At 33.0% G+C, this 15,923-nt stretch overlaps 1 protein-coding gene across 2 annotated transcripts; it reads left to right on the plus strand.

The window, feature by feature from the left end:
* The first annotated feature begins 10 nt into the window (after positions 1-10).
* LOC144845456 (trafficking protein particle complex subunit 13-like) lies at positions 11-15,701 on the plus strand. 2 transcript variants are annotated; one of them, XM_078702812.1, is made up of 12 exons: positions 11-122; positions 2,918-2,986; positions 3,850-3,949; positions 4,289-4,504; positions 4,907-4,979; positions 5,261-5,305; positions 8,194-8,229; positions 11,257-11,390; positions 11,708-11,906; positions 12,584-12,684; positions 13,746-13,896; positions 14,185-15,701. In XM_078702812.1, exons 1-12 carry the CDS (start codon positions 74-76, stop codon positions 14,284-14,286), a joined length of 1,275 nt encoding a protein of 424 aa, XP_078558938.1. In that variant the 5' UTR covers positions 11-73; the 3' UTR covers positions 14,287-15,701. The 2 variants fall into 2 exon arrangements, with proteins under 2 accessions (XP_078558938.1, XP_078558939.1); XM_078702813.1 differs by lacking the exon at positions 8,194-8,229.
* The last annotated feature ends 222 nt before the right edge of the window (positions 15,702-15,923 follow it).

Below are 15,923 nucleotides of genomic sequence, written 5' to 3' on the forward strand. Positions count from 1 at the left end.
ATAAATACGCTATAAAGTAGTTCTTGCCCGAGCCTAGTAATAGTATGCCCCATCATCCACACAGAAAATAAACATGGAGGGGAGTAGCAATCGCGATAAAGAGCATTTACTGTCTTTAAAAGGTATCCTTTGTAAAAACAACACATTTTAAAATAAGTTGTAGTTATAAAACTGTATTTTGCTGCAAAACATATACTAACTATTTTTGCTAGGCCCGGTGGCTATACTAGTCAAGGCTAGGCCGGGGAACAGACGATCGGGGGACCACAATCACAGACGATCTGGGCGAAGCGTGAGACGATCGGGCCCGACAAGGTTTTAAGAAGACGATCGGGACCAATGACGATCGGGGCCAACAAACAAGACGATCGGGCACGTTTTATTAATTAATTAAAAATTAAACCAACTTTGAGAATTTTTTATCAAATCTGTCATGTTTTTTAAATCGCTTGGGTTTTGCGTTGCGCCATCATGTATTTGGCGCACTAAATAGATTTTCGTGATTATTATACATTTCGTGATCGTTTTTATATTAGGTATGCCTACTGTAGCAGCCTTCGTTCTGCTTCACCGGGCGCTTATATAGGCTAAATTGAAACTTTTACCCTTCAAGAGACAAACAAATATATTTTACATTTTTTACTATTCATTTTAAACCCGGAACCCCCCTTTAAATGCAATCATTTTAATAAATATAATGAATGTCAATGGTCGGATAATTTTATGTGGTTGTAGGAGATGAGACGAGTAAATCTTCCTGTACCGTGCGTCTGATCTTCAGCACATGATTTTGTTTACTGTGATTCGGGGTTTACGGAGATTCCCCTTACAGGATAATTATCAAAGCAGTAACAGTTGCCTGCCAAAAGTGGAAACAGTTTGAATTTATAGTTTTATTTAGGTTCTCAGTTATTATAATTGCAGTAAAATAAAAAGTAAATAAAAAAACTCTGTGTCTTATACATAATGGTTTGTAATTAACATCTGGTTAATTTCTGCATGTACACATTTGTGGGTAAATCGTATTCTTATATCCATAGTGTCAATATGCTACGGTAGATTCATCTTTCCTCAATCAACAGTATTATTTTATATTAATAGGCCTACCCTAAAACATGTACACTGTTATTCCACTTGTATTGTAGACATAGAAAGAACGCCCCATTGGTAATAAATAGGCCTATTACTAATTTTAAACTATTAATTTCTGATTTTTTTTTCAGAAACAACATTTTTACAATGATTTTCAAAGAGCACACATTCACAAACATCTTGCAACCTGTAAAATAAATTGAAAACAAACACAGTACTACAGTAAATAAACATTCATCCCTTTATACGTAACAAATATTGACCAGAACCAATTACAACCGCAAAAGCGTTTCAGCGACGCTCCATACCGAATACCAAATGTTGATTTTTATCGGAACCAAAATAAAACGCAAGCGATTTTACCATAACTGAACACAAGACTATCGGGCCTAGCGAATGAGGCGATCGGGACCAACATGGTTCCTAACACATGAGACGATCGGACCAACGCATAAGACGATCGGGACCACATTTTCTGGGCCCGATCGTCCGTGGTCCCGAGCGTCTGATAACCGGCTAGGCCTACTCTACTGCATCAGTGTGCCAAATGAGAGCATGTACCGAAGTTGAAATATTATTTAGAGTTTTGAAAATTCCACGTTTAGGTGTAATTTGAACTGTATATTTATGGTTATATGTACATTATTTCTAGTCATTCTCCGTAAACGGGAAAATGGCAACTTTATCATTCTCAAAAAGTTAAGACGACAGAATTTCACGCTATGCTATGCCCACTTAAAAACTAATGCATGAATTATTCATGAGCACTGTCTATGGCTTCCTGTCGTGTTTCATAAAGTCCCTATTGATGCATCCACGACGTACCTCTCCCTGGGGTCATATTATACAAATAATGAATGTTTATGAGTGTAATGGTACAAATAATGACATGAGGTGATAGATTATATTTCAACGAGGCGAAGCCGAGTTGATATATAACCTTTCATTATTCACCAAATGCCATTAATTGTACCATTACACGAATATAAAACATTCGTTATTTGTTTTATATAACATCTAAATAGATTCCTGTCATTTAAATCAAATAAAAGGTAGGCCTAGCCAAGACCTACATTTGATTCACATTGATTAAAATAGTAACATTTGGTTTTTAATAATATTAAATATTTATATTCATATGAATTTTATAAACACACCTACTGTAGTGTTAATTATGTCAACAAACGACCAAACGATCCTAGGCCTAGCCTAATACTAACAGGCCTAGGCCTACTAGCTAGGCTAAAAGGCAAATACGGAAATTTGACAGGCAACTGGAACTCATCTAGACTAATTATGTTTTTTCCAACGATTCCACGTCTTGTAGAGATGTTCCCATTAATTAATCAAAATCCTACAAACGATCTAAAGCTAATTTAAATGCCTTTTTGATCTAAATTAGTAAAAAAAATGTACTTCCATTGCGAAAACAGTCATAACATTCAACCGCGGAGAAAGTACAAAATAGGTGGCGCTGTTGTATTTCAAAACCAATAGTATAAAAAAGATATTTTCCAAATGAGAAAAGATTTTTTTTTCGTACACAAAAAAATTACTATTAAACGATCATTTAATAGTGTGTACTATTGCACACCATGTGACCCACAATCGTCCAATCAAATGGCAGGAATTTATTTAGGTGTTATATAAAGTGGGTTTGTACAATTGACGTGTATTAATAATATTGTTAAACTTGTAAATTTGTAATAACCAGGCCAGTCTGTAGCTTCAACGCCAAACATCACTCATCACTTCCATTTCTGAATAACCTAATCAGTTTTTTACATTAAAAATAACATTTATTGTTTTCTTTATTTTATTTTAGTGATGAGACTTACAAAACCATCATTTATTAGCCTAGCACCTGTGCTGTGTGAGGCTAATGACATAGCAGGTATGTAAAATAAACTGAAGTAATGAAAAATATTTATAACAATATATACTACTATATAGAATAGAATTGAGGATACGATATTGAAAGTACAGAAACATATCAATAACTAGAGGGTACTCCGAGAGTACAAACCTCCGCCTACTGTAAAATTCCCCTACATAAAATGTCTCCGGAAAATATATTTTTTTACATTTTTTTTATTAGTTCTACGTGTAAAAAGGCTAACTGCACACTACAAAGTTGTGGATGAGAGTTTGGTGTAATGGTTATGTATCCAGCCTCTCACAGTTGAGATTGCTGGTTCAAGTCCCGCTGAGGGTTTTTTTTTTTTTTTTTTTTTTTTTTTTTTTTGGACCTTGATCTTTGACCCTGACCCTTCAAAATTTAACCAAAATTATATGATGAGTCATTGACCATTGTGGCTAAGTTTGGTGAGAATCGGATAAAAACTGTGGTCTCTAGGCAGTAAAATAGTATTTTGTTAGTTGTGACCTTGACCTATGATCTTTTCCCCTCAAATTCGAACTCGTTCGAGCTTTTGAGGTATAGATCATTGTGGCCAAATTTGGTGAGAATCAGTTAAAAACTGTGGCCTCCAGGCTGTTCACAGACACACACACAAACACACACACACAAACATACAGGGGTGAAAATGTAACCTCCTTGGCGGAGGTAATAAAACAGTAAAAATGAAAATATAAAGAGCAGGCATTTTTTTGTTTTTATATAGAAAATTAAAAATGTATTAGTGGAAATGTAAATTACTATAACCCATAGAAAGATTACTAGACAAAATAATCAAAACTTAGCCAGCTAATTTATTAATAGTTTGTATCATTATATTTTCTGTGTGTTTTTGTTAGGTGGAGATAAGTTAACAGATGTAAAACCAACCTTAGCAAATGTTAAGGATATTCCATCTTTTGCAGTTAGTGAAATGTTAACTCTACCACAGAATTTTGGGTAAGTTATCTTTTTTATTTATTTTTTTAAATTACAGTATTACATTACTACATACAATCCTATCAATGAAGTTTATTGATTTTATAGCATTTTTATCAGATAATTGAGGAATACTTTACAGTTATTCAAATGGGCCTGGAAAGTCATGGAAATATGGTAGTGATATGACATCATCGTGTCCATATATCACATTTGTTTTGTCACATAAAGTTTGATAGTGTAAACATAGCTTACTATTGAGAAAGTATATTGCGGATATTTGGTAGCAATTTGATGAGGTTTATACACAATACAGAAATTAATTATTCAAATTAACTAATTTATTGTTTATAAAAACAGGAGTATCTACTTAGGAGAAACTTTTGCAAGTTATGTGAATGTGCACAATGACAGCCAGAGCAAAGTATCTGACATTCAAGTTAAAACTGACCTGCAAACAGCTTCTCAGAGATTGACTCTATCAACGACGACAACTCCTAACAATGCTGACTTAGATCCAGAGGGCTCTATTGATGATGTAGTCAACCATGAAGTGAAAGAGCTTGGCACTCACATGTAACAAGTTTAATAAAATCATATTATTTTATATCTTCCAAATATTTGTCTTACTCTTAATGTCAGTTTAAAAGTTAAAAAGAAACATCCATTAGTGACTGTCTATGGTAGCTTTCGTCTCTCCTCAGTGCTCCACTTTCATGTTTAATGTCACATACTGACATTTTAAACAATTTATGAGTCCTATTTTGTTATTAAAAGTTATAATAAATTAAAGTATTATATTACAGTATGCATCGGCCATAGGGTAAAATTCTGCATAGTTAGAATACAAAAAAAAATCAAAAATGATAAATGTAAACTTAAATATTGTTTAAAAAACTGTCTTTATATTTAAAAAAAATTAAATACTTAAAAAAAAAAGTTGAATGTCATGGTAATAGATTTATTTCTTATTTGTAGCTTAGTATGTGCAGTAAGCTATGCAGCGCCTTCTGGAGAGAAAATGTATTTTAGAAAGTTTTTTAAATTCCAAGTAAGTAAACAATCAATTGTTGTGTTATAAGATAGATTTAAAGGGAATACAATGTTTGTTGGGCCACTGTTTAACATGGTTACAATAGTTGCATTGACCGTGTGGTAACATGACGAGACTCGAACCTGCAATCTCTCGCTGACATGGCATTAGACTCATGGTAAACTGATTAATTGTATCACACAATAAGTTCGTATTCAACAAAGTGTTTTGTTAAATAGATATTTGCATGCAAACTTTATTTGAATTTACATAAATATGCTTCTACTTTTTTGATATAGGTTTTGAAACCACTTGATGTTAAAACGAAGTTCTACAATGCAGAGGTAAATTATCTAACATTTTCTAATACACACAGTAATTTAATCTTTGTGTCTAGGTATTAATTCACTATTTATTCCGTGCACTATGTGTGCAAATTATGCATAAACATTGTATGGCATAGTAACAAAGTATATCATGCTTTATTGCTTATATCGGGTGTCTAGGTTCAATTAAAATAATTATTCAGCAACAACCATGTAAACTTCTACTCAAGTCTCGCAAGAGACCAGACAAGCCCACACTGGGCTTAAGAGAATGTTTAAGATTTGAAACTTTTCAATTATTATTACTAGGTTTATAAAATAAAATTGTAATACTTTATATATTAAAGTGGTGCACACTGAATAGGGATTGGCCATAGTGTTTAAACATGTATTGCACTTCGTTTGTTTCATGTGAATGTGTCCCCTGAATAGAGGTGTCCATTTAATAGGGATGTCCCCTGAATAGGAGTGTCTCTTTAATAGGGATATCCCCTGAATAGGAGTGTTTCTTTATTGCGTGTGTCTCTTTAATAAGGATGTCCCCTGAATAGTGTCCCAAAAAACTGTATCTATTGTAAATAACTAGGGGGTTCGCTCGCTTCGCTCATGCACCCACAAGTGGGTGTACCCGAATGCCTGTGTGAAATTTGAACCTGTACTGAAATAAGTCTGGTAAAAGATGTGAAATGTATGCCAATTATGATTATGATTATGATGATGATTATGTCCCCTGTCGGAAATGATGTATGGACACTTGACAGCAATTGGTGGTCATAAGAACATAAAGAGAAAAAAGATATTCAATAGAATTGATAATTTGTAAACGAAATGTATATACATTGGTTACTCCTGTAATAATGTAAACACTTTGCAACAATTGGTACTACTTTTAAGAACGTATAATGCAAATAATATAATAAAGAGCAGTATAATTAACATGAAACCTGTAATATACAGTATTACATATATATTTGAACGTTACAGAGGAGGAAACCGTGAATAGGGGACATCAATGACTGAAACAGTCTCTTAAAGTGACAGTATTAAGAGGCCAAAAGCATAGTTTATCAACTGAAGTGACATAGTGGGTGGCAGTGAGCAGTGCTTTCCACATTGTGTCACAAAATATCATGACAACAGCATCTTGTTAATTTTGGAACAAAATAATCAAATAACAACTTTCGTACTTATAAATCTGTCGTAGCAGACACAATTTATAACATTTTTATAAACAGAGCAAGAACTCAAATAGGTTTGAAATAAGCGATAAAAACAGACGTGTCACACCTCATCCTGGTACCAGCTTTCCTATAGTAGCATTGAATCGCACCCAAATTTAATTAGGTAATTAATAAATAGCATAAATAATTAGTTAAATTACTAAAACAAATTGTAGTTCACATTTATAATTAGTTGATCACTAAAATCACATAGTTCGTAAAAGGTAAAGGCATTAAATAATTAAAATAAATAATTAGTTGAATCACTAAAATCAAATTGTAATTAGCACGTAAAGTAAAAGCCAGTCATTTCAGCCTTGTCCTGCCACTCCCTGTCTCATATAGAATTATTATCAATGAGTTATTCATTGTGCCGTGTATCCATATATTTTCCGGACTTATCAAGTCTATGTTTCGCGGTACATCTGAGATACATTTCCAAGAAGGAGATTTTTCCCAATTTGTGCTCGCCTTTGTCTGAATTAAGCATAATTTATATATAGATGCTCACTAATTTAAAGACACCTTCCCTATGTTTTTTCTAATTTAAGATCACAAACTATAATACTATATGGTCCTATTGCGATAACATTTTTCGTCTTTAAATGGTTAAAAATGTGAAAAATAAGTCGTTTCTAATAATTATAGCGGCCTGCTATAAATCTCAAAATGCATTGCGCGCGGATTGATATTTTTGTTTTTCACCTGTAATTCACCCACTTTTCGATCGATCGTGAGGCCAAAACAAATGGAAGACTCCTAACTTTTCAGCGAAAATACCCGGTTTTCCGGAGTCTGGGAAAGACAATTAATGCAGCAACTATACAACGTCAGGCTAGGTATATAGCTAGCGTACAATGTTCGTACGTTACCGATGTTTACCAGCTAGGCTTACAAAACTAAGCCTAGCTAGGCTAGGCCTAAAGACCGTCCACGAGAGGTCATTCGCCGCGAGATACTTAGTGCATTATTTCTCACTTTTTATCATAATTTACCATAAAATGTGGAGCACTGTGGCGCAGTGGTTAGAGCATTAGACTTGCAATCAAGAGGTTGTCGGTTCAAGCCCCGGCTCGGTCACTGCAGTGTTGAGTCCTTGAGCAAGATTCTTTATCCACATTGTTCCTCCCCACCCAGGTGATAGAAATGGGTACCGGTATGTAAAAAGTGCTGGGAAGGTAAATCAGACTTGTTTGTGCGGGAGGAGTGGCGTACCCCCCACAAACATACACACTTAGTGGAGTCTGGCCCAAACGCTAAAGAAATGGAGATGGGCACCACGGCCGTTAGCATTAGCTTAGGTTTCGACTTTACCTTTTTACCATAAAACGTATACTTAAGACAAGGAATGACCTGGTTTAATGTTATTAAAGTAATATATATGTATTATTTTTACAAAAAGGGAAGGTGTCTTTAAGTGAAATGTAATTTAATAACAATTTTTGTAGTAAAACTTTTTTAATCTGCTATGTGTATTTAATTGGGATTGAAGACTATGAGGGTCCCTGAATTTCATCTGGTACTATTTTGTCGAGCTGGAATGGTTACCCTCTGTAAATAATGTTTAAATAAAACATTGATTAATTAATTCAAATTTAAGCAAAAGTAATAATTTAGTATTACAGTATTTCTATTCTTTAAATAATGATCACTTCCTCTCTTTTAACGTGCTTCATTTAATCACAGGACTACAGACGCTTTCGTGGGAGAGTGTTTTATGCAGTATGAATCTTGTCTTAATATTGGTGTATTTTTTGTAAATTCTGTTTAGCTGTCAAGTCAGATTATTTTTAGTTTGCAAGTAAACTGTTGTTTTTATTAATTGTTTTGCCTGAATTATATGTAGTAGGTTTTTTTTATAGATAGTGGTGATTAAAAATGTTTTCTTAATTTCATTTTTGCATCTCATTCTCATATACCGTATTTATTCGAACAAGCCCCTTCGTGAATAAATTCCTTTAAAATAAATGTACCCCTAAAAGCCATCCTAAACATTAAACGCCCAAGAAGCATTTAATCGAATGGATATGGTATGTATATTATATGTAATATATAATATTCTTATACTGACACACTTTTTTGTAAGAAATCTATTTTCATTTTAGTATAGAGTTTAGTTTTAGTCTTGTAAGTTGAATAGTAAATGTTCATCTGGTCATCTTAACATTGTAAGACATTTCTGTTCAGTAAAATTCTTTTAACAATAACATTCATAACCATTATAGTTTAGGAAATTATTTGTGCTATAGTTTACTAACTATTTTAATCGAAAATTTATAATTCTCATTATATTTAAGTAGGCCTCATGTACTTGAAATTGCATTAACATCAATTGATATTAACATCCGAAAAAAAGTGAATAAAGTAAATGCTGTATTGAATTACTGTTTTAAAAACTATTATTTATAATATTTTATTCAAAATTGATTATTATGAGATTACCATATCCCTGTGTGTGCATAATACCGCTATCTCTTTCTCTACTTTGCTGTATAAAAAAAGTTACATGAATGTTGATATTCGCTTAATTTAACTAAATGATGTGTATTTCTTAACATGATATAATATTTACCTGTGCATATAGTATGATTTACTGTAGTACATTAATGTAGGTGCATACATTACACCTGTGCATATAGTATGTACCTGTGCATATAGTATGTTCCTGTGCATATAGTATGTTCCTGTGCATATAATATGACAGTAGTTTGCATAGAGTATGAAATAGTGTGTACATGTGCAAATATGGTATTCATAGAAAGCTTTTTTTGTGTTGATTTTTTACATACATATTTACCATTAAAGTTGAATGATAAAAGTATATATAGACAACATCTCTCCCTTATTAATATTAATTAATAATTAAACATTGATTTTTCTTAATATGTTGTGATGTGTCTGCATGTGTATATACTCACTGTATTTTCCTGACACAGGACTTTGTTGTAAGTTGTAGAAGATTGCTTTACATTTTTTTTTGGCAAGGCTATTTTTCCCATATATCATCATGTTTTCTTTCTTTTTTTTTCATTTTAAGTTAATATTGATAGAGTTTTACTACTTGCATGGATATCACCATTTTGTCAGTCTAAAGAGGTTAAATAATTCACTAGAGTCTAAACTCGAATGTAATCCCAGTTCAAAAAGTCCCTGTTCAGACGCTAGTTAATTTTTTAACCTCTTTGCTTCAATTGTTTATGATACTGTAGATATTTTTCTAACCACCTCTCAAAATATATCATCTAACTTCATCTTTCCTTTTTTTCTGGTGTCATATGTAGGGGTTTATGGATATCTTGTACATTAATTGTTAACATGCTAACTTATTTCATAAATGGTATATTCACCTTTGAATATTAGTTATGCTGATGTAATTGTAATCTACATACAGTTACTATACATTACCATAATTATCACAGTGATTATTACATCAACTTTCTGCTTTATACTCCTTTTATTTTTGGCAAAAATTGTAATAATTTTTAGGAATCTTTGTAAAATCTACGGATTAATAGGTTACAGTTTTTTAATCAGCTTAGGTTTAAAGTCAAGTATTGTTTTAGCTTGTAGAAGTAAGATTTTAATACAAACAAGATAGCAAAATAATTTTGTGTAAAGGCTGCTGCTACACACTAGGTCTATAACAATAAAAAGATAAGCATACATTTTTCTTACATAAAACAAAGGAAATTAAAAAAGTTTTTCTTTCTAGAACTATTATATTGGACAACCATTTATGACTTTGATAAAAATAATAAAATCGTAGTATCGTCACAATATTATTGCTCTACTACAAACAATCTTTATTTAGGTAAAATTCAATATGAAGTGTTCTGTGTTCGATTGAATACTTTTTCACTCTCCACTCTCTGTCAATATAGTTTTTTTGTATTCATTCAAAATATAAATGTTTTTATTGGACTAACAAACAGTGAACCCTGCAGTTGTCCATTGGGCTTTTCTTTTTATTTTCCTTTTACAATTCATGTATCAATAGATTTATTTTGCATGGGTGAAAACTCGATGTTTTTATGTGATGTTGTGACTTAACAAGCTCAAGCTTAAAAGAAAAATACATTTTTTGATACTGTAGAGATATTCGGGTAAAAAAATAGTAGGCAGATAAAAGATTTATGAATATGACAACCATAATCCTGCAAATCTTTCAATTTTCTCCATCTCTTTGATATCGTTGTGAGGTGTTTTCCCCAATGATCATAAAATAAAACGGTACTGGGTATGATCAACTAGCATTCCTTGATAACTAGATTAATTTAAAACAATATAATGTATTATTATATACAACCGTGCCCCACAAATCTTTCCATTTTATCCATATCTTTTTGTAGCATTTCAATAATTCATTAGGCCTACACATGTTTTCTACAGTATCTTAGAATGTTTGTTTCTTATCTTTCTGAATATTGAGTATTTATAGATGTACACATTTTAAATTTGTTTTTTGCACCTCATGCTATTTTTTTTTATCATTAGAAATTGTTATTTCCCTATGTTCATATGAAACATATTCAGTGCTACATGTTGCCTATATTTTTCTCTATTATTTTTCGGGTGTCTAGAAAACTCAGATATATCTGAGTTTTCTAGATCTAGAAAACTCAGATACCTGATTTTTCTAGATCTAGAAAACTTTTCTAGACACCCTTATTTTTCTTTATTTAATGTGACTTTACGATCTAGAAGTGCAATATTGGTTGTATTAAATCAAGTTTTATCTTACTTTATTAGTCAGATGAGGTGTACTTAGAAGCACAAATTCAAAATATTACCAACTCACCAATGTGTATGGAGAAAGTAAATCTAGAACCATCAGCCAAATACAATGTCAGGGAACTAAACAGTGTTGAAAGAACTCAATCTAAGTAAGTAAAAACCCACCCTGGAAATGGGGAGAGAAATTGGGACGCTCTGGGACAGATATCTTTGCTAGTTTAGAATAAACAATGCCGCATTCTTTTATTGATAATATTCATTCTTATATAACACTCATTGCACAATTCTTCTAAGCACTTTACATTATTACCTCGATAAAATATGTATGAAAATATAATCCCATAATGCACCTAGTAATCGGCACAAAGTTGTGTCTTGTCTTGTCTTGGTAATCCAACGTCCAACACACTATGCATGCCACAAACTCTCTATTATTGTTGTGTCTTGATGTTTTTTTTTCATTTAGTGAAACCACATTTGGCAAACTGAGCTACTTAAATCCAATGGACGTCCGGCAGTATCTTTACTGCTTAACCGCTAAGCAACATCCAGGTTCTCAAAAGGTGATACTAAAAGGTGTGTCCAACATTGGCAAGCTTGACATCGTGTGGAGAACCAACCTTGGCGAGAGAGGTCGTTTGCAAACCAGTCAACTTGAGAGAGTGGTCAGTTTTCTTTGTCATTGACAAGACGCAGAGCAGATTAGTTTACAAGCATGATTTATTATAAAATATTTTATCCATCCTGTAATTGGCGAGTTATTCGCTGTTGGATGCACATGAAAAAAAATTACACATCAAATAGTTTATCCTTGAAATTGTAATTGGGAAAAATCTTGTCCAAAATAAAATGTCATTCTGTTGCTATGTAGTGGACTTTTTCCATGTAATCATGCATCTTGCATTTCCATTTAGTATGAATTTATTCAATTCAACTTCAGAGAAAATATACCATAACAAGAACCATTACTGAACAAAAAGCAAAAACCCCTCTAAATACCCTACAGAGTCTTTCTTTAAACATACATTTCTAAAAATGAAAAAAAATATTGTACCACGCTGAGAGTGTTAAAGAGTCGCTATCCAATCGAGTTTGAACAATACCATAAAAGCCCCAGTGGTCTAATGGTTAGGACATCTGCATATCAAGCAGAAGGTTCTGGGTTTGAGTCTCCGTTGGGGCTTTTTCTCATTCTCACAGATTTCCTCATCTTCTCAAATTAATTAATTGAATTTCAGTATATCACCGGGCTGTTTAGAATTTATTCTGTGATGTTTACATATTATATGTATATGTATACATTTGTGTTGTGATGTACATACTGTAATGTTTTTCTTTTAAGGCACCTGGCTATGGTGATGTACGACTTGCAATCAACGAGGTTCCAGATGGTGTACAAATTGAAAAACCATTTAATTTCAAGTGCCAGATTACAAGTTGTTGGTAAATATATACTTTTCTTCATCTGACATGCAAACCAGTACCCTTAACTATTCAGTACCTTTGTTGTGCTGACGATTCTGTATGTGTGAGTACTATGCCTACTTTTAGATAGCCCTAGTCTAGGCTAGGTAGAGATGCTAGGTTGGTCTGCCCAGTAATCAGCCTAGGATTGATGTTTGGCTTTAAGTAGCTTCTACACTTATTTTTCTTGATCCTCACCATACAAATTAGTCTAGGCCTATATGTTTATTTATTTGTTTTTGTTTTGACTGCCATTATGTGGAAGATGGCTGTGCAGCTCATTTGTAATAGAAAATAGCCTCAGTCTAGGCTACCTAGGCCTAGCTAGGTAGAGATGCTATGGTCTGCCCAGTAACCAGCCTAGGATTCATATGCCTCAACACAGACAGGTTTAGGCCTACACAGATGTTTGGTTTGTTAGTAGCTCATCATTTCTTGATCCTTATCATACAAATTAGTCTAGGCCTAATAGTATTCATTTATTTGTTTTTGTTTTGACTGCCATCTTTTTATTCATTATTACATACATACACTTCCTCCTTCCCGTCCCCCAATCCCCTTACTCTTTTTTTTTTAAATATGCAAATTAGTGTTTAGAGAGGAAAGTGATTGGACCATAGAGAAATTAAATCCTCTGTGATTGGACAATGCAACTCATGAATATTTATGATTATTTTTACCCTTAAGGTTTACCCTTAAATTATGTGTTTTCGTCAGGTAAGTGAATCCCTTAACTCATTTGTGAATACCTCTTACGTGTTTCCCTTTGTTACAGGAATTCTAAAATTTTAAGGGTAAGTATTTCCCTTAGCCTAAGTGGGATTGGTGAATGCGGCCACGGATTTAATCCTAGGGTCACATGAATTGATTTTCAGTCTTTTCATGGTCATCCTCTTCTGTAATGTCCTGGGTTGGCATTTATCAGTATTTTAGCTTAAGTAAAAATAGTTAAAAAGTGCTTAAGTGAAAAACTGAAGCAGTTTAGAAACTGGATTATAATAGTTATTGTATGATCAAAACCTTTTGGGTTTGTGTTTCAGTGACCGAACAATGGAACTAAGGTTAGTTTTGACCAATACCACAAAGGGTCTGCACTGGATTGGTGTATCCGGCAAACAGTTAGGCAAGCTTGGACCAGGGGCTAGTATGGACATTGATCTAACACTGATGGCATCTGTTCCTGGGCTACTGGTAAGACTTCAGGAATTAATTGTGATGCACCATATTATATTAGTACTGTAGTTGCATTTATGCCCAAGAAGAAGAGCTACTAGAAAGGGCTTTGAACAAAAAAAGTACATGGCAGGACATAATTGTCTGGTAGATGCTCCAGATAATAATTTCTTCTAAATGTTACTATAATATGATGAAAATGAGATGACGATTTGAACAGCAGAATTTCTTATAGTAATAGTTCATTTTGAATTTCTGTTAAGTTATTTTCATATAAAAGTATATTTTTGTTATCTTCATTTACAGAGTATTTCTGGTCTAAGACTTACAGACCAGTACCTTAAGAGAACATACGAACATGATGACATTGCTCAAGTCTTTGTGTACACCAACTTAGAGGGTGCTTGAAAGTATGATCCAATGAGCACTCTGTGTGCATGACATTGCTCAAGTCTTTGTTTACACCAACTTAGAGGGTGCTTGAAAGTATGATCCAATGAGCACTCTGTGTGCATGACATTGCTCAAGTCTTTGTTTACACCAACTTAGAGGGTGCTTGAAAGTATGATCCAATGAGCACTCTGTGTGCATGAAATTGCTCAAGTCTTTGTTTACACCAACTTAGAGGGTGCTTGAAAGTATGATCCAATGAGCACTCTGTGTGCATGACATTGCTCAAGTCTTTGTTTACACCAACTTAGAGGGTGCTTGATCCAATGAACACTCTGTGCAATATCAAATATTATAAGACTAACATTATCTTGAGTGATGGTAATGGTACATGACATTGTATAGACTCACCACATGACACTGGAATAATGGAACACTATATATCAGTAGAAGCTCTTACACATTTGATGTAGTCTATAAACTTCATGTGATGTGTGCCCATATATGTACATTATGTCATATCACTACCATATTTGGGAATATCACTACCACGTTTGGGCACAACTAGTTTGATAATGTGGACAGAGCTTTACTAAAAATCCTAATAAAAAATCTCCAAAGATCTAGGTGATGCCATCAAAATAATATGAATTCAAGTGTTTTCAATGAAGGTATTCACTGTGTCAGTTATAGCGGAGAAAATGAATATAGATAATGATTGACAATGCGGAATCATCTGTGTACTAAAAGTATTTTTCAAACAAGGTAATCACTAGGGCCAATTTACACAGACGAGCATTAACTGTAAACAGAAAACCTGTATCCTGAATGGAAACCGCATGTTCTCTCCGCACTTTGTGTAAATGGTCATAAGGAATAACAGATTCTATATTTTATTACCTTTACCGCATCTGTGTAAATTGACCTTTAAGGGTATATTGGACACATTCCTATATAAATATTAAGTGTTCACTAATAACTATGTATAGAACGAACAAAATTATTATGGTAAACCTTATTAATGTTGCATATATTATTATACGATTCCATGTCTTGTAGAGATGTTCCCAAAATCCTTAAAACGATCTAAAGCTAATTTAAATGCCTTTTTGATCTAAATTAGTACATAAATTATATATCTCTCCAAAAATGTACTTCCATCGCCAAACCAGTCAATATACAATAACATTCACCACGAAAGTACAAAATAGGTGGCGCTGTTGTATATGTATGTATATAAAAAAATTATTTTCCAAACGTGAACAGATTTTTTTTTTCGTACTAGAAAAAAAGTACTATTAAACTATCGTTTAATAGTGCGTACTATTGCACGCCATGTGACCCACAATCATCCAATCAAATCAAATTTATTATGTTATATAAATTACAATAGGGTCTGTTGAATAAATATTGTATACCTATATCAGATTGTATTATCATGAGTATGGTTTTCTTTTTCATTATGACACACTAGTTTTTCCTATCAACAACATTATTGTATGAGTGGATGCGAGTTGCAATATTAACTAGAAGCACAAACCTCCGCCTAGGAATATGAACATTTTATTACATGTTCCCATACAGCTATGAAACCATCACCATTATAAAAATCGGGCAATAACTTTTTGACTAATTCTGCTAACAAATAGATAAAA

This window comes from Antedon bifida, chromosome 6 (assembly GCF_963402885.1).
Source record: "Antedon bifida chromosome 6, ecAntBifi1.1, whole genome shotgun sequence".
Classification (NCBI taxonomy): domain Eukaryota; kingdom Metazoa; phylum Echinodermata; class Crinoidea; order Comatulida; family Antedonidae; genus Antedon; species Antedon bifida.

What these genes read in the sequence shown, in the direction of transcription:
- LOC144845456 (XM_078702812.1), top strand. Translation starts at nt 74, where the DNA reads ATGGAGGGGAGTAGCAATCGCGATAAAGAGCATTTACTGTCTTTAAAA. An exon ending in TGAGGCTAATGACATAGCAG is followed by an intron (nt 2,987 to 3,849) that starts GTATGTAAAATA and finishes TGTTTTTGTTAG; the next exon opens with GTGGAGATAAGTTAACAGAT. An exon ending in CGAAGTTCTACAATGCAGAG is followed by an intron (nt 5,306 to 8,193) that starts GTAAATTATCTA and finishes ATTTAATCACAG; the next exon opens with GACTACAGACGCTTTCGTGG.